The sequence below is a fragment of the Microcaecilia unicolor genome, chromosome 6, assembly GCF_901765095.1.
Source record: "Microcaecilia unicolor chromosome 6, aMicUni1.1, whole genome shotgun sequence".
Lineage (NCBI taxonomy): Eukaryota > Metazoa > Chordata > Amphibia > Gymnophiona > Siphonopidae > Microcaecilia > Microcaecilia unicolor.
In genome coordinates this window covers 168,233,880-168,256,827 of record NC_044036.1, presented here as the reverse complement: position 1 = coordinate 168,256,827, position 22,948 = coordinate 168,233,880, and the positions used below count along the sequence as shown (strand labels likewise).

At 44.0% G+C, this 22,948-nt stretch overlaps 2 protein-coding genes across 2 annotated transcripts in view; one reads left to right on the top strand and one right to left on the bottom strand.

The window, feature by feature from the left end:
- TIMP4 (TIMP metallopeptidase inhibitor 4) overlaps positions 1-19,479 on the bottom strand; it is a 61,470-nt gene extending 41,991 nt beyond the window's left edge. Inside the window, exons 1-2 of the mRNA XM_030205572.1 lie at positions 19,433-19,479; positions 19,204-19,399 (exon numbers count right to left, since the gene is read on the bottom strand). Of these exons, the coding sequence (XP_030061432.1) occupies positions 19,204-19,342 (139 nt within the window). The 5' untranslated portion in view covers positions 19,343-19,399; positions 19,433-19,479. The remainder of the gene's footprint in view (positions 1-19,203; positions 19,400-19,432) is intronic.
- The window catches only part of SYN2 (synapsin II), a 519,321-nt gene that overhangs the window by 346,741 nt on the left and 149,632 nt on the right, over positions 1-22,948 (top strand). The window lies entirely within an intron of this gene.

Here is a 22,948-nt window from a genome sequence, read left to right as displayed (position 1 = left end):
AGCCGAAGCCGGCCATCTGATAACCACGCCCCCATCCCGCCTCCCGTACCCTTCCGAAATGCCCCCTTTAACTTTGGCTGGCCCTGCGACGGAAAGCAGTTGAAGGCGGCCAAAATCGGCTTTCGATTATACCGATTTGGCCGGGTTTAGGAGATGGCCAGCCATCTCCTGATTTATTTATTTATTTATAGTTTACTTGTATCCCACATTTTCCCACTCATGCAGGCACAATGTGGCTCACAAAAAATTAAGAAAATTTACAATGTAAGGGGATAGTGCAAGAGGACAAAGAATAGACAGAGGTAGCAGTATCTAACAATGGGAAACTAAGGAGGGTAGGGATCAAGAAGGGTACATCAACTAGCTGAGTAAGTAGAGGAGTAAGTTTTAGCAAAGAAGTAGGTCTTTAGCAACTTCTTGAAGAGGGTGTGGTCCTCTTGCGATTTGAGGTGCTGCGGGAGAGCATGCCAGTGTATAGGGCACCAGTAACGAAAAAGAAGAGGTGAAAATCTTCTTATACTTGACACCCTTACAGGTGGGGAAGTGTAGACGGAGATAAGATCGTGCTGCAGGAGTGGCATTCCTGGGTGGAAGGTCGATCAAGGGGAGCATATAGACTGGAGCAAGCCCATAGATGATTTTGTGGGTTAAGGAGCAAAGCTTGAAAGTAATACGCTCCTGTACAGGTAGCCAGTGGAGTTTGAAGCGCAGGGGCTCGGTATGTGCAAAACGATGTTCTCCCAGAATCAGTCTCGCAGCAGTGTTCTGGGCTGTTTGGAATTTCTTCAGTAAGGAGACCTTGCAGCCCGCATAAATTCCACTACAATAGTCCAGGTGGGAGAGGACTAGCCAGTGCACAAGTATACGAAACAAATCCCTGGTAAGGAAGTATCTTATGCGCCGGAGCCTCCACATGGCATTGAACATTCTTCTGGTGACCAAATGTACTTGATTATCCAACTGGAGATGCACGTCCAGGTGCACACCTAAGAGCCGCAGACTGGTGGCAATTGGAAGATCGTAGCCCTTTACTGGAAGCATAGTGTCGGTTTTTTTTTGGTATGTGTGGATGAAAGTATGAGACACTGAGTTTTGTCCTTGTTTAATTTAAAGCGAAACACCTGAGCCCAATGCTCTATAGTGGAGAAGTAAGCTTCGATGAGGTTGGTAATTTCTGATACGGTGGTATGAAAGGGGATGTAAACGGTAATATCATCAGCATAAATGAAAGGATTCAGGTCTAATTTGGTGAGAGCTGATGCTAAAGGCATCAACATAATATTGAATAAGGTTGGTGAAAGGGGTGAACCCTGTGGCACCCCGCAGGAGGCATTCCATGGAGCAGAAGTGACTGACTTCACTGTGACCTGGTAAGTTCTAGTGGTCAAGAAGCCCTTAAATCAGTGTAAAACAGGCCCACTTATGCCAAAAGAGTCTAATAGATGCAGCAAGAGGTCATGGTCCACCATGTCGAAGGCGCTCGACATGTCAAATTGAAGCAAGAGAACCTTTCGTCCAGTGGAGAGCTCTCGTTTAAAGTTTGAGAGGAGGGTGACTAGGACAGTCTCTGTGCTAAATTGAGCATGAAAACCTGATTGTGTGTGATGAAGGATATCATGGGCAGCCAGAAATTCATTGAGCTGAACATTGACCATACTTTCCATTAACTTGGTTATCAGGGGTATCAAAGCCACTAGGCGATAGTTAGAGACATCTGGTTTTATCTTAGGGTTCTTCGGAATAGGGGTGAGAAGAATGTTACCATGGTCTGGCAGGAAAGACCCAGAGCTTAGCATGAAGTTTAGATAGCAGGTCAGATCGTCAACAAAACACCTTGGGGCAGCTTTTAGAAGATGGGTAGGACAGACATCCAATCTACAATACTTATTGGAGAACTTTAGTAAAGCAGTGGATACGTTTTCATGTGATAAGCGGTTGAAGTTGGTCCAGGTGCGATCGGCCAGGCAGGAATCCACGGGCAAGGACAGGGATTCCAAGAAGTCGTCCACATTGGAAAAACAACTAACAGTTGAGGACCGCAGGGTTAAGATTTTTTTCTTTAAAGTAGGTTGCAAGTTGGGTGGCAGAAGGAAGGTCGACACTAGCAACTTCTAGCTTTCGGGTATCGAGGAAAGAGTTTAATAGCTGATACACTTTTTTAATGTCCCGGCCAGCAGATTGTAACTTAGATGAGAAGAACATTTTGCTTGCCGGATGGCGTACTTATACTTGCGGTGACAATCTTTCCAAGCCCCCAGGGCAAGATCCGTCTTCCGTTTTCGCCATGCTCTTTCAAGTCTTTTTGTCTCTACTTTTAAGGCCCTAAGATCAGCGGAGAACCAGGGCGTTGAGTTACGAATATAAGAAGTTTTGAGACGTAGAGGTGCAATGGAATCCAGCAGCACCTTGCATTTATTATCCCAGTCAGAGAGGTAGGTGGGCGAGGCTGGCAGCAACTCTCCGCCATAACTGTAGAAGGACTTCCAGAAAAGACTGGGGTCGATGACGCCTCTGGTGTAGTACTGGTGAATCTTATTTGTGTGGGAAGATGACCAACCTTCTCGTTCGAAAATAAGCAGGATAGAGAGCTAATGAGTTGAATACATCTACTCTGAAGGGTCTCCTGAGGCAGGCCTTTGTGGCCGAAACACGATTCGTGTCGAGTCCAGTGGATGTTTTGAATAAAACTTCTGTATCGAACTACCAGAGTCCACTGGATGTTTTTGTTTTACATCATCTTTTGTGTCACCTTCGCTGTGGTTTGCCTATTTTATAGGATACTAGGTTGGTGTGCATTTTGGACTAAATTTTATATATAGTGCCAAAAAAATTGGTGTAGGAAACAAACACGTATTCTATAAAGTGCGCCTAACAGGTGGTTTATAGAATAAATGTAGCGCCCAGACCCACGACTAAATTTAGGCATGACCATTTATACCAACTAACTTAGGCGCTGATTGGGCATATTCTATAACAATCTGCGTAGTTTCTAGGAATGCCCATGATTTGCTCATGCCCCTTCCATGGTTACACTCCCTTTTGAGATCTGTGCATTAGAATTCACATGCACCACTGTGTGCGTAAATTCTAATTAGTGCAAATAATTGCTCATTATTAGCCAACTATCAGCGCCAATTGGCTTGCTAAACAATTTATTTATTATCAGAGGGGCAGAGGGAGTAGGGAGCCAGTGGAGCCGACAGGCACGCGGCTGCTCTCTGCACCCTCCAGCAGCCAAGAATGCACCCTGGGGGGGGATTGATGCGCTGGGGAGGGGGGTGTCATCGCACCCAGGGGGGGCTTGATGAGCCAGGGAGGGGGGTGTCATTGCGCCGGGGGGGGCCTGATGAGCCGGGGAGGGGGTGTCATTGCACCAGGGGGGTGTCATGCTGCACCCAGGGGGGACGGACGCCGCTGCACCCGGGAGGGGGGTGCGCAGCGGCGATCCGCCCCGGGTGGCATCCAACCTAGGATCACCACTGGGCTTATCCAACTGTGGTAAAAAGTGGCCTTAGTGCAGCCAAACTTGCATAAGGCTGCACTAAGGACAAATCAAACTCGGGTATACATATAAAGTATCTTGTTGGGCAGACTGGATGGATCGTACAGGTCTTTATCTGCCGTCATTTACTATGTTACTATGGTACTTTTTACCACAGCTTAGTAAAAGGACCCCAATATGGGTTGGGCCTTGGTTACCTACAAAAGTATGTGAGGTTATAACAGCCTAAAAGGGCTTTGAAGTCCACCCAAGACACCAGATTGACGAGTCCTTCAAAAACATCTTGTCGTTTGAATTGAACTTTTAATCAAACTATATTGGAGAAAGATTCTGAATCGTGGAATTCACTGTCTTTGGATATTAGGATTACCTCTGAATGCCTTAAATTTCGACACCTAGTTAAATGCTAACTTTTCCATGAATATTTTGGAGAAAATTTAAATTTAACCATTTGAAAGGCTATGTTTGACTAGTTACTCATTTTCTGGTGTTCTTCAGTTTACCATTAGGTCTTGACACTGATGTTCTACAGTGGGGGAAATAAGTATTTGATCCCTTGCTGATTTTGTAAGTTTGCCCACTGACAAAGACATGAGCAGCCCATAATTGAAGGGTAGGTTATTGGTAACAGTGAGAGATAGCACATCACAAATTAAATCCGGAAAATCACATTGTGGAAAGTATATGAATTTATTTGCATTCTGCAGAGGGAAATAAGTATTTAATCCCTCTGGCAAACAAGACCTAATACTTGGTGGCAAAACCCTTGTTGGCAAGCACAGCGGTCAGACGTCTTCTGTAGTTGATGATGAGGTTTGCACACATGTCAGGAGGAATTTTGGTCCACTCCTCTTTGCAGATCATCTCTAAATCATTAAGAGTTCTGGGCTGTCGCTTGGCAACTCGCAGCTTCAGCTCCCTCCATAAGTTTTCAATGGGATTAAGGTCTGGTGACTGGCTAGGCCACTCCATGACCCTAATGTGCTTCTTCCTGAGCCACTCCTTTGTTGCCTTGGCTGTATGTTTTGGGTCATTGTCGTGCTGGAAGACCCAGCCACGACCCATTTTTAAGGCCCTGGCGGAGGGAAGGAGGTTGTCACTCAGAATTGTACGGTACATGGCCCCATCCATTCTCCCATTGATGCGGTGAAGTAGTCCTGTGCCCTTAGCAGAGAAACACCCCCAAAACATAACATTTCCACCTCCATGCTTGACAATGGGGACGGTGTTCTTTGGGTCATAGGCAGCATTTCTCTTCCTCCAAACACGGCGAGTTGAGTTCATGCCAAAGAGCTCAATTTTTGTCTCATCTGACCACAGCACCTTCTCCCAATCACTCTCGGCATCATCCAGGTGTTCACTGGCAAACTTCAGACGGGCCGTCACATGTGCCTTCCGGAGCAGGGGGACCTTGCGGGCACTGCAGGATTGCAATCCGTTATGTCGTAATGTGTTACCAATGGTTTTCGTGGTGACAGTGGTCCCAGCTGCCTTGAGATCATTGACAAGTTCCCCCCTTGTAGTTGTAGGCTGATTTCTAACCTTCCTCATGATCAAGGATACCCCACGAGGTGAGATTTTGCGTGGAGCCCCAGATCTTTGTCGATTGACAGTCATTTTGTACTTCTTCCATTTTCTTACTATGGCACCAACAGTTGTCTCCTTCTCGCCCAGCGTCTTACTGATGGTTTTGTAGCCCATTCCAGCCTTGTGCAGGTGTATGATCTTGTCCCTGACATCCTTAGACAGCTCCTTGCTCTTGGCCATTTTGTAGAGGTTAGAGTCTGACTGATTCACTGAGTCTGTGGACAGGTGTCTTTCATACAGGTGACCATTGCCGACAGCTGTCTGTCATGCAGGTAACGAGTTGATTTGGAGCATCTACCTGGTCTGTAGGGGCCAGATCTCTTACTGGTTGGTGGGGGATCAAATACTTATTTCCCTCTGCAGAATGCAAATAAATTCATATACTTTCCACAATGTGATTTTCCGGATTTAATTTGTGATGTGCTATCTCTCACTGTTACCAATAACCTACCCTTCAATTATGGGCTGCTCATGTCTTTGTCAGTGGGCAAACTTACAAAATCAGCAAGGGATCAAATACTTATTTCCCCCACTGTATGTGTTTTCTATATTAACCACTTTTTTATTTTATTTCTATACACTGGGATTGTTACCATATTGATAATTGCTGTCTACATGTGTTCAATTTTCTTATTGTACTCCGCCTAGAACTATTTTGATTAAACAGAATTTAAATGTCAAAACTAAATTTAATTAAATTAATTTTTCACAAGTCCTGCGTGCTAATGGAGAAAGAGCAAAGGTCCTGCAAAAAGAAAAAGAGAAAAGAAAAAAAAGAAAATGCACTATTTTCATGTTGTGATAAACCTGGACTTAGTGCCCTGGAGAGTCCAGCATTAAGACGTGCAAAGTCCAGATTCTAATGCCCTTTAGATAAAGGGCCCCTGAATTAGGAACTTGCAATCTACCTTCACATATATCCAGAAGCCTAGTCATATGTGACTCTGAAATCTGAATTATATGCTAACATGTAATTAGTGATAAACCCCTGGATTCTATAAAGTTGTGCACCCTCATTTCTGTCTGTCACGCAAATTTGGGAGCACAAGTTATATTATTATTTGTTACATTTGTATCCCACATTTTCCCACCTATTTGTAGGCTCAATGTGACTTACATAGTACCGGAGAGGCATTTGCCGACTCCGGTGTGAACAAATACAATGTGATTTTATGGTAAGATAAAGTTCATGTGGCAGAAGCCACATTAGGAATCTTAGAGCGAAAGAGTTGTGTTATGTTCATTACATGCTTTAATTTTCTTACCGAGATCAAGCATTTAAGTCGGATCGGTGGGGTATGCCTTTTTAAACAGGGTGGTTTTTAATATTTTCCAGAAGCGTAGTTATAGAACAGTGCCTGCTGTGTGTCTAATTTAATTGTTAAGTTAGGCACCAATTGGCTTTAAGGAAGTACCAATGGTAGCCCTTGACTAACCTGTTCCAAAAGGCATACCCTACCAACCCAACTAAATGCCTGAACTCTGCTACACAACAAAACTCAAGTACGTAATGGACATTACTCAACTCTTCCACTGTACGATTCCCTAATGTGACAGTGCTACATGAACTCTATCCTATCACAACATTACCTTGTATTTGTTCACCGGAGACTTCAAAGCCTCTCCGATACTATGTAAGCCACATTGAGCCTGCAAATAGGTGGGAAAATGTGGGATACAAATGTAACAAATCCTATATAATAATTCTCACCACCAACATTCTAAAGTAGCTGCCTGTGTCCGTGGGTCCTGGAGTTGCTGAGCTAGGCTCCGTAGCCAGGATGACGTCACTGACAGCTGATTCCCAGGCAGGGGGAGGAGTAGGGAAACACGTGTGTTTCCCTACTCCTCCCCCTGCCTGGGAATCAGCTGTCAGTGCGCCGTTCTCTGCCACTTCGGAGCAAGTGGCAGGGAGCGGTGCATCAAAAAACTACAAACGTGGCACCACAGAAACCCCCCCCCAACTCGGCGCATCACCCAAGCCCTCCCCAGAATATCAAACACCTCCTCCCCCCTGAAGCACATCAAACACCCCCCACCCAAAGCACATCAACACCCCCCCCCCCCAGGCACATCAACCCCCTCGCCACCCGCAGCTGCCAGTGGTAACGCTGTCCAGCCGCTGCTGCTTCTCCTGTTGAGCAGCAGTGGCCGCTACAAAAAGAAAAAAAAAACATAAATGTTTTAAAATCCAGCCCAAATCATTCGCAAATGCCTGAGTTTTAAAACGCAGTCTCTGCAGCCGCTCCTCCTCTTGCCTCTACGTCACTGCCCCTGGAGTAAGACCCCGGAGGAGCGCAGCGACGTCACAGGCGAGGAGAAGGAGCGGCTGCTGAGACTGCGTTTTAAGACTCAGGCAATTGCGAATGATTTGGGCTGGGTTTAAAAACATTTATCGCTTTTTTCTTTTTGTAGCGGCCGCTGCTGCTCAACAGGAGAAGCAGCAGCGGCCGGACAGCGTTACCACTGGCAGCTGCGGGTGGTGAAGGGGTTTGATGTGCCGGTGGGGGGGTGGGTCGCTGGACATGGGTAGCTGGAGGGGGGAGGGGAGGGTTGCTGGACATGGGTGGCTGCAGGGGAGAGGGAGGTGGGGAGGGGGTCCTGAGACCAGAGAGGTGGGGGTGGGGAGGGGAGCCCTGCGAGAGGGGGGTGGGGGCTCACACTCACTCACTCACTCACTCACTGTCTCTCACATACACTCTCTCTGACACACTCCATCTCTCTGTCACACACACAGTCTCACACACACAGACACTCTTTGTCTCTCACACACTCTCTCTCTCACACAAACACACACACACACTCTTGTCTCTCTCTCATTCTCTCTCTGACACACACACTCCATCTCTCACACACACACTCTCTCAAACATACACACTTCGAGGAAAACCTTGCTAGCGCCCGTTTCATTTGTGTCAGAAACGAGCCTTTTTTTACTAGTAAATAAATAAATAATGGTGTTAATTGGTACAAATTTGTAGTTATTCTTGTAATTGTACTTAGGACCTTTTTTACAAAGGCTTGTGCTAAAAATAAGTGTATGCTAAACCAGTGGCGATCCTTGGCTACTGTTGCCTAGTGACGGCATATACTTTTTCTTCAGGGGCAATAGACTCCTGATGAAGGCCTGATTGGCCAAAACACGGACCATGTTGAGTCCCACCCTGTTTGAATAAAGAACTTCATAGCACCATTGGCATTGGATGTTTTTTGTCATCTTCGCTGTGCTTTTAAAACTAGGCGTGCACATGTTGAATTACGCTCTGTTCAATAACGGCAATTTTACACACAGTTATCATTATAGAATTGGTGCTTAGCATCCATAATTTTCGTGCCTAATTTTTTCCACTATTTCTTTTGAATCTACCCCAAAAGGAAATAGTCAATAGTTTACGGCAAACAATCGCAGGAGAAACCTAACATCTCTGCACACGTTACTCTGAACAGTTTCCTTTAGGAGTCAATTAACCTGCCAAGAGACTTATATTAGAAAAAGCCATAAAAAATAATTCAAAACCAAATCAAATGCTTGAGTCAGCGGCAAAGAGTAACCTTCAGTGATAAAGCCATTTTTTGTTTCATTTTAGTTTTTGCATGAATACAGAGTTTGTCAGTCTATGAAACGTGCAGTTTCTAGATTTTTCAATTTCTGTGATACTTTAAATCTCTTTCTCCTCCCTCCCCCCCCTTTCCCACTCAATGACAAGTCCAACATGCCCCCTGCGCTATGCTCTGGACCTATCAGAAAGCCCAGTTGCTAAACACTGTTTCATAACTAGAGGCGCTTTGAAAAAGACAGCTGAAGCCATTTAAAAAAAAAAAAACTCTGACAAGAAAAGACAAAGTGTGGTACTGCTAATCACCCAGACAAAAGTCACAGTGAAAAGTGCTTGGCCCAAACTTAATTAATTTCTCTGTTTCTTTCTTCTGGGGTGTTCTACCATGAATGCTGTGGTTTGTATGTGGCCTCACACATCGAGCTGAGTGGCTGAAGCAAGCTGTATTAGTTTAACCCACAAATTCACAAATGACCTTCATAAAGATGAAATGTTTGGGAGAAAATGTTTTACAAACTGAAGATGTACATTCATTACTACAATAGCATGAGTTTGCATGAGATTCAGAATGAGAAATTGGCTGTTTTGCTGTACCTGCTTTGCCATAATAATCTATGCATTTAGAGCCCCTTTTATGAAAATGCATTGCACAGTTAACACAGGAATTAGAATGTATTAACAGTTAGAGAAAAGTGCCATATGGTTCTGCAAGGAAAAGATACGGAGCTGGGAAGTTTCACTTACTAGTTTAGCAAAGGCAAGTTCATAACTTCAATAAGGGCCTGTAATTGCCTAATTTTTCTGCTATACACAGCACCAGTAATACCAGTAAAAAAAGGGATAGATCCCATAATATTATAACTTACAGACTCACCATGTCCTAAAGGAGAAGAGCAATTAAGGAAATCAAGGGAGGCAGGAAGGTCACGTTTCTGACGCACAAATCCAGTAGGAAAGAAAAAATTAGAGTGAGCATGAACAGCAGGTAGGACAGAACCTAGATCCTATCCAGCATGATTCAGACCAATCTTCAGGGAGGGAACTAAACGCAAGATATCCACAAATAAAGTGATGACCCACCAACGCTATTAGGCCCTTAAAAGCATAAGGAAAGGGGGAGATTTAAAAGTAAAGACTGTGCCCCAGGAATAAAATCCAGAGAAAGGAAAAGGAATGTGATAAAGTACACCACCGGACAAGTTGGGATCTGCCTGGTTACACAAGGTGTACTGCAACTCAGTGGAAGCACTAAGATCTGGATAAATTTTCCACATTCAGCAAAATCCCATCTTAATGGTCCCATTTTGCAATGTCCAACCCAAAGGGTTAAGGTCCAGAGTGACACAGTCCTTGCTACCCCTGTGAGACAACTATACCCACAGTTACAGTTAACACAGTGACTTGACAGTGTTTGTTATGTGTAAGGGAACAGGTGGATACTGGGGATAATTCTCAAAAGCTTGACTAAAGTTAGGCATTGGGATGATATATGTGACGCACCAACCTATAATGACAATTAGGCATCTAACTGCAGTTATAGAATTCTGGCGTTAAGTCCAGAGTTGCATTCAACTTTAGGCGCGAACACCTAGGCCAGCTCAATAGCAGGTATAAATACTGGTGTGTAATTATTAGCATTCTATAACCTATGCACAAAGTTGATGGGCATTGACCCCCAAGCCAACCATGCCCCTCCCACGTCAAGTCCCCTTTGCAGCTACATGCAATGGATTTTGTGTGTGCAATTTGCAGAATCCCCCCTCAGAGCAGTTATGTGTGTGTAACTGCAAATTAGTACCCTATTAGCACCAATTATAACCGATAATTGGTAGTTTACACCAATTAACATTTAATGATCATATTAAGTTACATACGCAACTGACAGTATTCTATAACTTGTGTATGCAAGTTTATAGAATTAGGCAGTCAGTGTATCAGTTCCTGTGATATTTTAATAAATGAACTCTTTAACATCTTTGCTTGCACACTTCATTGTGTGGGTTTTGCGTCTACTTTCCACTGTCTAACCTTCGACTGGTGTGGAAAGTTTTTGTTTTCCTTCTTTTCATAGTCTTAATTCTGGCCTTAATTCAGCAGCCACCTTGTTCCACCATTTTGGCACTTCCATCAAAACCAAGCATGTCTGCAACTTTTCCTTATGAACGATGAAACCAAAGCTCGTACTGGACATAAATTAACTCTTCCCCCTACGATTCCCTAATGTGTCTGTTACACATGAACTTTATTATACCACTACATCACTTTGTATTTGTTCATACCGGAATTGGAGATCGCCTTTACGATACTATGGAAGCCACATTGAGCCTGCAATTAGGTGAGAAAATGTGGGATACAAATGTAACAAATAAATAAATACAGTATATTAACTGTTAAGGCAGGAGGTAAGGTGGGCTAGGTAATACCATCTCAGTAATTGGCATTATGGACTAGATTCTGTAAATGGTGTCCAAATTTGGGTGGCAAAAAAATAAGCACAAACCCTGGGATTCTATATATCGTGCCTAGCATTCTGCACTGAAATCTAAGCGTATTCTATAACAACACACATAATTAAATTGGCTTAACAAGTCAATCAGCATTTTTAATAGCACTTAACAAGCAATCATTAGAATTTACACACATAACTTGCTAAGCATGTTCTGTAACACACAGAAGGGCATAATTGAACGCGAATGCCCATCTCCATGGGCAACTATCTCCGAGGATGGGTCCGCGAAGGGGCGGGACAGACCGTATTTTCGAAAAAGATGGGTATCCATCTTTTGTTTCGATAATACGGTTGGTGTCGGGCAAATCCATCGGATTTGGGCGGATTTGAGCTGGGCGGTATCGGTTTTCAGCGATAATGGAAACCGAAGGCACCCAGCTCAAAAACGAACAAGGCATTTAGTCGTGGGAGGGGCCAGGATTCATAGTGCACTGGTCCCCCTCACATGCCAGGACACCAACCGGGCACCCTAGGGGGCACTTGTAAAAAGTTTTTTAAAAAATGTAAATACCTCCCAGGTGCATAGCTCCCTTGCCTTGGGTGCTGAGCCCCCCAAATCCCCTCCAAAGCCCACTCCCCACAACTCTACACCATTACCATAACACTTATGGGTGAAGGGGGGCACCTAGATGTGGGTACAGTGGGTTTTGGGGGCGGTTTGGAGGGCTCCCATTTACCAGCACAAGTGTAACAGGTGTGGGGGGATGGGCCTGGGTCCACCTGCCTGAAGTGCACTGCACCCACTAAAAACTGCTCCAGGGACCTGCATACTGCTGTCATGGAGCTGGGTATGACATTTGAGGCTGGCATACAGGCTGGAAAAAAGTTTTTAAAGTTCTTTTTTTTGGTGGGAGGGGGTTAGTGACCACTGGGGGAGTCAGGGGAGGTCATCCCCGATTCCCTCCGGTGGTCATCTGGGCAGTTGGGGCACTTTTTGGGGACTTGTTCGTGAAAAAAAAGGGTCCAAAAAAAGCGGCCCAAATTCTCGCTACTGCCGCCATTTTTTCCATTATCGGCCGAGTACGCCCATCTCTCCTCGGCCGATAAACACGCCCCAGTCCCGCCTTCACCACGCCTCCGAAACGCCCCCATCAACTTTGTTCGTTCCCGTGACAGACTGCAGTTGGAGGCACCTAAAATCGACTTTCGATTATACTGATTTGGGCGCCCATGAGAGAAAGGCGCCTATCTCCCGATTTGGGTCGAAATGTGGGCGTCTTTCTCTTTCGAAAATAAGCTGGACAGTGCCTCAGTTCTAATGTGCACAGCCAAAAGGGGGGCATGATTATGGGTGGGGAAATGGGGGTTTCATGGGCGTTCTAAAATTTAGCCCTCCGCACCTGCATCTACAGTGGTGGAAATAAGTATTTGATCCCTTGCTGATTTTGTAAGTTTGCCCACTGACAAAGACATGAGCAGCCCATAATTGAAGGGTAGGTTATTGGTAACAGTGAGAGATAATAGCACATCACAAATTAAATCCGGAAAATCACATTGTGGAAAGTATATGAATTTATTTGCATTCTGCAGAGGGAAATAAGTATTTGATCCCCCACCAACCAGTAAGAGATCTGGCCCCTACAGACCAGGTAGATGCTCCAAATCAACTCGTTACCTGCATGACAGACAGCTGTCGGCAATGGTCACCTGTATGAAAGACACCTGTCCACAGACTCAGTGAATCAGTCAGACTCTAACCTCTACAAAATGGCCAAGAGCAAGGAGCTGTCTAAGGATGTCAGGGACAAGATCATACACCTGCACAAGGCTGGAATGGGCTACAAAACCATCAGTAAGACGCTGGGCGAGAAGGAGACAACTGTTGGTGCCATAGTAAGAAAATGGAAGAAGTACAAAATGACTGTCAATCGACAAAGATCTGGGGCTCCACGCAAAATCTCACCTCGTGGGGTATCCTTGATCATGAGGAAGGTTAGAAATCAGCCTACAACTACAAGGGGGGAACTTGTCAATGATCTCAAGGCAGCTGGGACCACTGTCACCACGAAAACCATTGGTAACACATTACGACATAACGGATTGCAATCCTGCAGTGCCCGCAAGGTCCCCCTGCTCCGGAAGGCACATGTGACGGCCCGTCTGAAGTTTGCCAGTGAACACCTGGATGATGCCGAGAGTGATTGGGAGAAGGTGCTGTGGTCAGATGAGACAAAAATTGAGCTCTTTGGCATGAACTCAACTCGCCGTGTTTGGAGGAAGAGAAATGCTGCCTATGACCCAAAGAACACCGTCCCCACTGTCAAGCATGGAGGTGGAAATGTTATGTTTGGGGGTGTTTCTCTGCTAAGGGCACAGGACTACTTCACCGCATCAATGGGAGAATGGATGGGGCCATGTACCGTACAATTCTGAGTGACAACCTCCTTCCCTCCGCCAGGGCCTTAAAAATGGGTCGTGGCTGGGTCTTCCAGCACGACAATGACCCAAAACATACAGCCAAGGCAACAAAGGAGTGGCTCAGGAAGAAGCACATTAGGGTCATGGAGTGGCCTAGCCAGTCACCAGACCTTAATCCCATTGAAAACTTATGGAGGGAGCTGAAGCTGCGAGTTGCCAAGCGACAGCCCAGAACTCTTAATGATTTAGAGATGATCTGCAAAAATGAGTGGACCAAAATTCCTCCTGACATGTGTGCAAACCTCATCATCAATTACAGAAGACGTCTGACCGCTGTGCTTGCCAACAAGGGTTTTGCCACCAAGTATTAGGTCTTGTTTGCCAGAGGGATTAAATACTTATTTCCCTCTGCAGAATGCAAATAAATTCATATACTTTCCACAATGTGATTTTCCGGATTTAATTTGTGATGTGCTATCTCTCACTGTTACCAATAACCTACCCTTCAATTATGGGCTGCTCATGTCTTTGTAAGTGGGCAAACTTACAAAATCAGCAAGGGATCAAATACTTATTTCCACCACTGTATGTGCCATTATTTACGCCACATTTTCTTTGGTGTAAACGGATGCATGTAGTTCTTGGCGGTGGGATATGAACTAAGTGTATTCTATATACTGCGCCTAAATCCCGGCACCGCTTATAGAATACACTTAGGCAGAAATTTATTCCGTGCAGATTTTTCAGGCACCATATATAGAATCTAGCTCAAATCGCTATTCTAGAAACGGCGTTCCAAGTTGGGCACTGTTTATGTAATAGAGCTTAGTGATGGTATCTGCCAGGGGCGTAGCCAGACTTTGGCAGGAGGGGGGTCCAGAGCCCGAGGTGAGGGGGGCACATTTTAGTCCCCCGGCGCCATTGACCCCCCCCCCCCCCGCCATTGCCAACCACCGCTGCCACCACCAACAACAACTTTGACCCCCCCCCCCCCCCTCTGCCGACAACCCTCTCTCGACCAGGGGCGTATCTGAGGTTCGGCGGTAGGGGGGCAGGGGCTAGAGTGAGGGGGCACATTATAACCCCCCCCCCGGCCACCGGCCCCCCCTACCGCTGCCCCCCCACCGCCGTTAACCCTCCCCCGCCTACCGCCAACCCTTTCCCCACCTACCGCGGTCACCTACCCCCGAGGTCCGCTCCTGCCGGTTTTTTAAAATATTACTTCAGCTGGCGGGGGACCCCAACCCCCGCCAGCCCAGCCGAGGTCTTCTTTAACTTCTTCATCCTCGTGCTGTTAAAGCTGCAATGCATCCTTCCAGTTGGATGGAGTTTGATGTCGCAGCACGTTGTTCGTCCCGCAGGACGTCAGACTCAGAAACAGAACGAAGCCTTGCGCTGGAAGAAGAGGACCTCGGCTGGCGGGAGTTGGGGTCCCTCGCCAGCAAAGGTAGGCAACAGTGACGGTGGGTTGGCGGCGGGAGGGGGGTCCAGAGGGTCATCAGCAGGGGGGTCTAGGGCCAAATCTATGGGGGCCCAGGCCCCCGTGGCTACACCACAGGTATCTGCACCCAATTATGGGTATGATGATTTACACCAACTGAAACCTGATATAAATCTTTCTGCCTAAATTAGGCGCAGAGCTCCCGTATTCTTTAACACTACGTGCAAATTCTAGGGACGCCCTGACCTGCCCATGCCCCTCCCATGGTCATGCCCCCTTTTCAAATGTGTGTGTAAGAATTTATACGCGCAGCTTAATAGAATACCAACTAGGAAGATGCGAGCGTAAATTCAAATTGTTGCCAATTAGTGCCAATAATTGATTGTTAGCACCTGATTATTGGTGCTAATTGGCTCACTACTCAAATTGTGCGCACAAATTAGGTATGCTCCCAAAGTTGCGTGCACAATTTTGAGTGCCATATATGGGATTTGAAAGGTAGCTACATCTGCAATAGAGTTAAGGTGCACTAAGCATAATGCCTTAGAGTTAACTATATGAGAAGATGCTGGGCATCTCCCCAAGACTTAATGCAGAGGCGTAGCAGTTACTGTGCTTTCATTTTGGCCAATAACACATAGTAACTGCAAAATTTAAAAGCACTTTAGTGAAAGAGGCCCTTTTGCCATTGCAACTTTTTATCTTTTCTTTTGAAATATTAATTGTTTCCTCTAACAAATAAAGATTACGGGCAAAGTATTAAAAGTGTAGCATTTCATCTTGTTTTACACATCAACACTACTTGCAAAGTAAGAGGGGATATATGTCGAGTGTAGTCAAAGATACTTTTCCTCCTTCCTGTACATGGTACTGTACTGTAGGTTATACTATATTATTCCAAAATACATTTTTTATTTGCATGTTTCTTAACTTGCTAAATGGTAAAAAGTATAGTACAGTTTGTAGCATGAAGTCAGATTTTTAAGGATGTTCTTAATGAAAAGTATCTTGTCAGGCCCTTTGTCATGGATGGGCACTTGGCATCGTTGCCCTGCCACACCAATTTTGACCACCCTCACATTCTGCCCCCCCCCCCCCCCACCTTGGTCTTCCTTTCTTCCCATGCAACCCCTTAGCTCTCCTCCCCCTTCATCCTGGCTCTTTCCCTATCCCTACGTATCTCCACCCAGTGACATCATCTATTGAATGACGGGATGTCTGTAGTGCAGGAGAGTTGGATATCTCATACTCTGCTGTATAGTTACACAAGTGTAGTCAGTATTTTTTACATTGTACATTCTGAGGACAGCATGGTATGATTTGTTATCAGAAGATGATAAAGATTCTCCATAACGACACACAGAGCCTGCAAGCTGAGCTGCAAAAAAAGTGTGGATTAAAAATGCAGTTTTAAAATACTACTACTAGAAACCATTTCTATAGCGCTACCAGTCGTACGCAGCGCTTCACAATTTAACATGAAGAAAAGACAGTCCCTGATCAATAATAGAATGATACAAATGTATAGTTAAAGATTCATCATAACAAACATTTAGTCATATATTCTTGAATATACTCATTGGTCCCAAGTCTCACAGGTTATACTTTCAAAGAATGGTCAGCAAAAGTTAAGTACAAATATGCAAATTAAAACTGATGTGGAGGCCCATTTTCAAAGCACATAGACTCATAAGTTACCACATAACTTTGAAAATGAGCACCAAAGTATAATTTCCTGAGAAGATCTGAAGCTCATAGGACTTGTATAGTCCCTGCTTTTATGATGCAAAGATTTCACATATGACATTTTGTAGCATTCAAAATTCACAGTATGGTCCATGAGATTTGTCTTTATTTTGCCTGCTACAGGTTAAGTTTAACTTTAACAGATTATGATATACTGCTCAATTCACTCCAGGTCTAGGCGGTTTATATGACTCCAATCTAATTATATTTCTTTCCATCAAAAACTAGACTAATCTCTTTGGAAATTTTTCAAAGATCTGATTTTGTTGATGATGTTTAATTTTTCTTTTTTGTTGAATGTTTCATTATGATTGTTATTTATACTTTGATTGTGACACCTTAGTTATTTAACTATTCTTTTGTAATCTGCAAAGAACCTGACAGGTATTTCTGGTGGAATATGAGTTACTGCATTGCAAATGTATAAAAAACAGAATAAAAACTAGAGGGAAAAGAATTCCATTCACACATAGGAAAGATCAAATCAGACACAACAAAGTAAACAAGCTAAGGGGTCCTTTTACTAAGGTGCGCTGAAAAATGGCCTGTGGTAGTGTAGGCGCATGTTTTGGGTGTGCACAGATCCATTTTTCAGCACGCCTGCACAAAATGCCTTTTTTTATTTGTTGCCAAAAATGGACGTGTGCAAAATCAAAATTGGCGCGTGTCCATTTTGGGTCTGAGACCTTACTGCCAGCCATTGACCTAGTGGTAAAGTCTCATGAAGTAACCGGGCGGTAATGACCTATGTGCGTCAAATGCCACTTGGCGCGCATCCGATACACGCATCTGAAAAATTATTTTTTCGGATGCGCATATCAGATGCACCCCCAAAATGAAATTACCGCAAGAGCCACATGGTAGCTGGGCGGTAACTCCATTTTGGCGTGCGTTGGGCGCATGTACTACCACTTACACGGCTTAGTAAAAGGGTCCCTTAATCTGTAATGCAGGTACACCGCTGATTATTTAGATTCACTTAATAAACTAATGAAACCATATGAAAGGTAAGTGTAACTTGAACTCCTTTTCAACTCCTGAGTCGTACCGCACATGCGCCAGGCTATTCTGACTAGGCAACTTAATAAACAGATCACTTAACACAGTCCAATTTAAAACCAATTTAACTGTTGGTCTCAAACAGAGCCGAAGGCTTGTCAAGGCTACAAAGATTTTCTGTCCTTGTCTTAAAAGAGATGAATCAGTATGCAGCTCATAGAATCTCTTCCATAGATATGGTAATTTGATGATACTTTGAAAAACCATGCTCCACATTTGCCCTTCCTACTAGATGGGTAGTACCAGCCACAGCCAGTGCTTGAATCAAAAGGACAGCAAAAAATATGCCATTTCCCTGTCTCTGCACAGTTTTGTTTTGAACATTTAAGATCTTTAGCTCTAGGTTAAATTAATTGTTAAAATGTTCACTGCTGCCCACACTTACTCACATCAAATAGATTACAACACTAGCACAGCCTTTCAGTAAATTCTTGCTTGCTGACCCAGATAAAAGTACAACATGCTTCTTTGGTTTAGTTTTGAACTATTGTTTAAACCATATCTTCAAAACTCAACCTCCTGGGGCATTAACCTGCCTATTCAACTTTAGTTTAAACTTTTCATTTTCCTCTAAATGTGTTAACATTTTCAAAACTAAGGTGCTAGTAATGATCTAATCAAAATACCAATTTTAATTAAAAAATTAATTTGAATACCATGTACTTTGGGGATAAATGTTTCATCAGCACAGGCTAACACTGTTAAGGGGCCTTAATACCTTCTCCAAAACGACTTCGGCTTTTTAAATGAGATTTGCCTATTTTGCACGTTATTTTCTTTGCAATTCTCTGATAGACTGTCAGACACAACGATGAGTAAGATACCTAAGTGCAGAAGATTTTGAATTCCCTAGTTTGCTGCTCTGTGCAAGGTTTTGCTGCCGTTTGTCAAGCCAGACAGCAAAATACAGCAGTAGGGTCTCAACTCACAAACCGATCACAACCCCTCAATCATTTTAGAGAGCTTGGTGTGACCTTTCTACAGTACAGAGGTGTTAATGAACACCCGCGGCTCTTATTATCATGAACATCATTATTTCCTCATTGACTGTAGAGAAAATATTTTACCTCTGGACGTGGGCAAACAGTCTGATCCGGGAAGGAAACAAAGCTAGTTCTATATACTTTTCAAAAGCACTTTTGAAAAGCAAGCTGGAAGAATGTACTGTTTAGTTAAGGACAAAACTGTGCTTATGTTATTTAATCCGCGTTCCTTCTCTATGCAATTAGCAGCGTGGAACCAACTTAATTTACTACTAAACAATCAACGCAATGTACGTACTGCTGAGACCATTAGACGCTTTTAAAAATACATATTCTACTACTACAACTACTACAAATCATTTCTATAGCGCTACCAGTCGTACGCAGAACTGTCCATGTAACAGTTCCGTTCCCTGGCTCTCCCAGCAGCCAGGTTAAACGCGCAAGTTTGCACGACTCACCTACGGCAGCATCGCAGATTTGCTGCTGCGGGTGCGCAGGGGCACAGCTGCACGCCTCTACCAGCTCCTGGATTCTGAGGGTCAAAAAGAGCAGCAGCCCTGGGACAAGCAAGGCACCGAATCTGGCTACAGCATCCATGCCGGTTTCCTCTTCATGCAAATGACTCTGTAACTGGGGAGCTCCCTCCTCGTCTGGCTGGGAGAAGCGCTCACAGGATTCCTTCTGGGCGACAGTCTTTCCTGTGAGGGGTCTGGAAGAAGCCTTGCAGCGTTCAGCCCGAGTGCATGCCTGTGCTGTCCTGTCTTGACTTTCCCTGACATCGGATCCTCACATTTATGACTCTGCCACTAAGGAGTAACCCCGCCTTCCTGAAGGCAAAGCAGCTCCTTATTGGCAAAAACACCCTCCCAGGTTTGTTGCAACAAAAGCGAAGCTACCTTACTCGGTTGCATCATAATGTTATCGTTGTGACTCAGTGCTAGTATTAATAGTCTCAAACTTGTATTTTTAAGCCCAAAACAGATAAACGCAGACACAGACCATCATGTAAAAACTTTTGTTTTGAGTTATCCTTAAATAAACTTCCAGGACATGTCTTTTGGAGGAGGTAGCATTTCTGCCCTAAGGTGAAACTGGGTGACCTATTCCACCTTCTTCTGGCTAAGCTGCATAATTGCCACTATGGCTGGTGGCATCACAAAGATATAATGGTGGTTAAAGCAAATAGAATGTTAGGTATTATTAGGAAAGGAATGGAAAACAAAAATGAGGATGTTATGCCTTTGTATCGCTCCATGGTGCGACCGCACCTCGAATATTGTGTTCAATTCTGGTTGCCGCATCTCAAAAAAGATATAGTGGAATTAGAAAAGGTGCAGAGAAGGGCGACGAAAATGATAAAGGGGATGGGACGACTTCCCTATGAGGAAAGGCTAAAGCGGCTAGGGCTCTTCAGCTTGGAGAAAAGGCAGCCGAGGGGAGATATGATAGAGGTCTATTAAATAATGAGTGGAGTTGAACAGGTAGATGTGAAGAGTCTGTTCACGCTTTCCAAAAATACTAGGACTAGGGGGCATGCGATGAAGCTACAATGTAGTACATTTAAAACGAATCGGAGAAAATGTTTCTTTACTCAACGTGTAATTAAACTCTGGAATTCGTTGCCAGAGAATGTGGTAAAGGTGGTTAGCTTAGCGGAGTTTTAAAAAGGTTTGGACGGCTTCCTAAAGGAAAAGTCCATAGACTTTTATTATGGACTTTTATTAAATGGACTTGGGGAAAATCCACTATTTCTGGGATAAGCAGTATAAAATGTTTTGTACATTTTTGGGATCTTGCCGAGTAATTGTGACCTGGATTGGCCACTGTTGGAAACAGGATGCTGGGCTCGATGGACCTTTGGTTTTCCCAGTATAGCAATACTTATGTACTTAAAGTACAAATTAGGGGCAATAAAAAAGGTTCAGGTGGTACATGCTCTTGTGTCTTAACTTTCCATGAGTGGAGTGGAATGGGTAGACGTGAATCCTTTGTTTACTCTTTCCAAAAATTACTAGGACTAGGGGACATGCGATGAAGCTATAAAGTAGTAAATTTAAAACGAATCGGAGAAACATTTTCTTCACTCAACTTGTAATTAAACTCTGGACCCCTGGGCTTAACTGGATGCAAATATTTCTGGTGTCTAAGGTCTGGGCAGGAGCATGACTATTTGCACCTGGCCTTGCCAAAGCCATCATTCAAAATGATACTGGTGACCCCTAGCAGTGGTGTCACAGTATTACTGCTAGGGGTCAGATTGCTGCTTAAGACTAACACCTGCTGTCTCTTGTCAGTTTCCCACCCATCCCAGGCTTGAACCCCCTCAAAAGGACACCCAAGGTGCTTGAAGAATTCCAACTCACCACATGAAAAATATTCTTTTTTTTTTTCTGTCAGGTATCCCACATCCAAATCTACACAACACTTGTGCAATGGAGCAATTACAATAAAACAAACAAACTAAGAAACTAAACTTGGAAAGGAGTCCAGTTCACCCTGTCATGGACCCAGTGAAGAGCTGCAGAACATAGGCCTTGCACTTGGAAAGGAGAACAGCTCATAAGTACATGCCACACTGGGACAGACCAAAGGTCCACCAAGCCCAGAATCCTGTTTCCAACAGTGGCCAATCCAGGTCACAAATACCTGGCAAGATCCCAAAACAGTACATTTTATGCTGCTTATCCCAGAAATAAGCAGTGGATTTCCTCAAGTTAATTTAATAATGGTCTATGGACTTTTCCTTTAGGAAGCTATCCAAACCCCCCCCCCCCCAAACCTTTTTTAAACTCCGCTAAGCTAACCATCTTTACCACATTCTCTGTCAACGAATTCCAGACTTTAATTACACGTTGAGTGAAGAAACATTTTCTTCGATTCGTTTTAAATTTATTTGTTATATTTGTATCCCACATTTTCCCACCTATTTACTACATTGTAGCTTCATCTCATGCCCCCTAGTCCTAGTATTTTTGGAAAGCATAAACAGACGCTTCACATCTACCCGTTCAACTCCACTCATTATTTTATAGACCTCTATCATATCTCCCCTCATTCTTCTTTTTTCTAAGCTGAAAAGCCCTAGATCAATCTTATTTAAATAAATCTATATAGATACCCAGTTCTTACATACAGGGAGTACTTAGGCACATAGATATACAGAGAAAGTAATTATGAATTTGGCATGACTGTGATATGGTAAGACTAAAAACTCTGCTTATATTGCAATGAATTTATGATTTTTAAAATGGTGGCCCAACGCTCACTGGCAGGAAAAATAATGCCAGCTTTGAGCTGATGTTATTTTCCCCCAGAATAACTGAGCTTGCAAAGTTCAACACAAGCTATATTATTTGATTTACATAATTTATTTATTTGTTACATTTGTACCCCACATTTTCCCACGTATTTGTAGGCTCAATGTGGCTTACATAGTACCGGAGAGGCGTTCGCCAAGTCCGGTAGAGAACAGGTACAAGGTTGTATTGTGATCAAATAAGGTTGGTGTGTTTCAGTCACCCAGAAAGTCTAATGGGGCATTTTGCATTCATTTGCACGCTTTGAATCTCATTATGCAGTCTTCAGTAACAAACTAATGTGAACTACATTAAAATAATGCTCAATTTTACCATTTAATGCATGTTAAAATGCACATATTCATTATCCTCCAGATTCTATATATCGTGCCTAGGGCCCCTTTTACAAAGCGGTGGTAAGCCGAACATGGGCTTACCGCTCGCTAAAAAGGAAGTATCGCCAGACCACAGCAGCAGCCCAATGGTACTTCCCATCCCCAGGATGCCGTCATATCCGGCGGGTACACACTGGCACTAAAACAATAAATATATTTTAGTAGCGTCAGTGTGTACCTGATGGTAATCGGGCAGTGTCGCATGCTGCCTGGTTACTGCCGGGTTAGCACTGGAGCCCATACCATCATCTCAATGGGTGGCAGTAAGGACTCCCCCCAAAATGGCCTTTTGACAAGTGCTTCACTTGCCACATGGCCATCTTTTTAAAGAAAGACCTACCTTTTACCAGCTATGGTAAAAGGTGGCCTCGGCTGCAGCTTGATAAGAGGGGCCCGTGGTGTTCTGCACCAAAATCCAAGCTTATTCTATAACAATGTGCATAACTTAATTGGCTTAACAAGCTAATCAGCACTTAAGCAATAATGAGGACTAATTGGCAATAATTAGAATT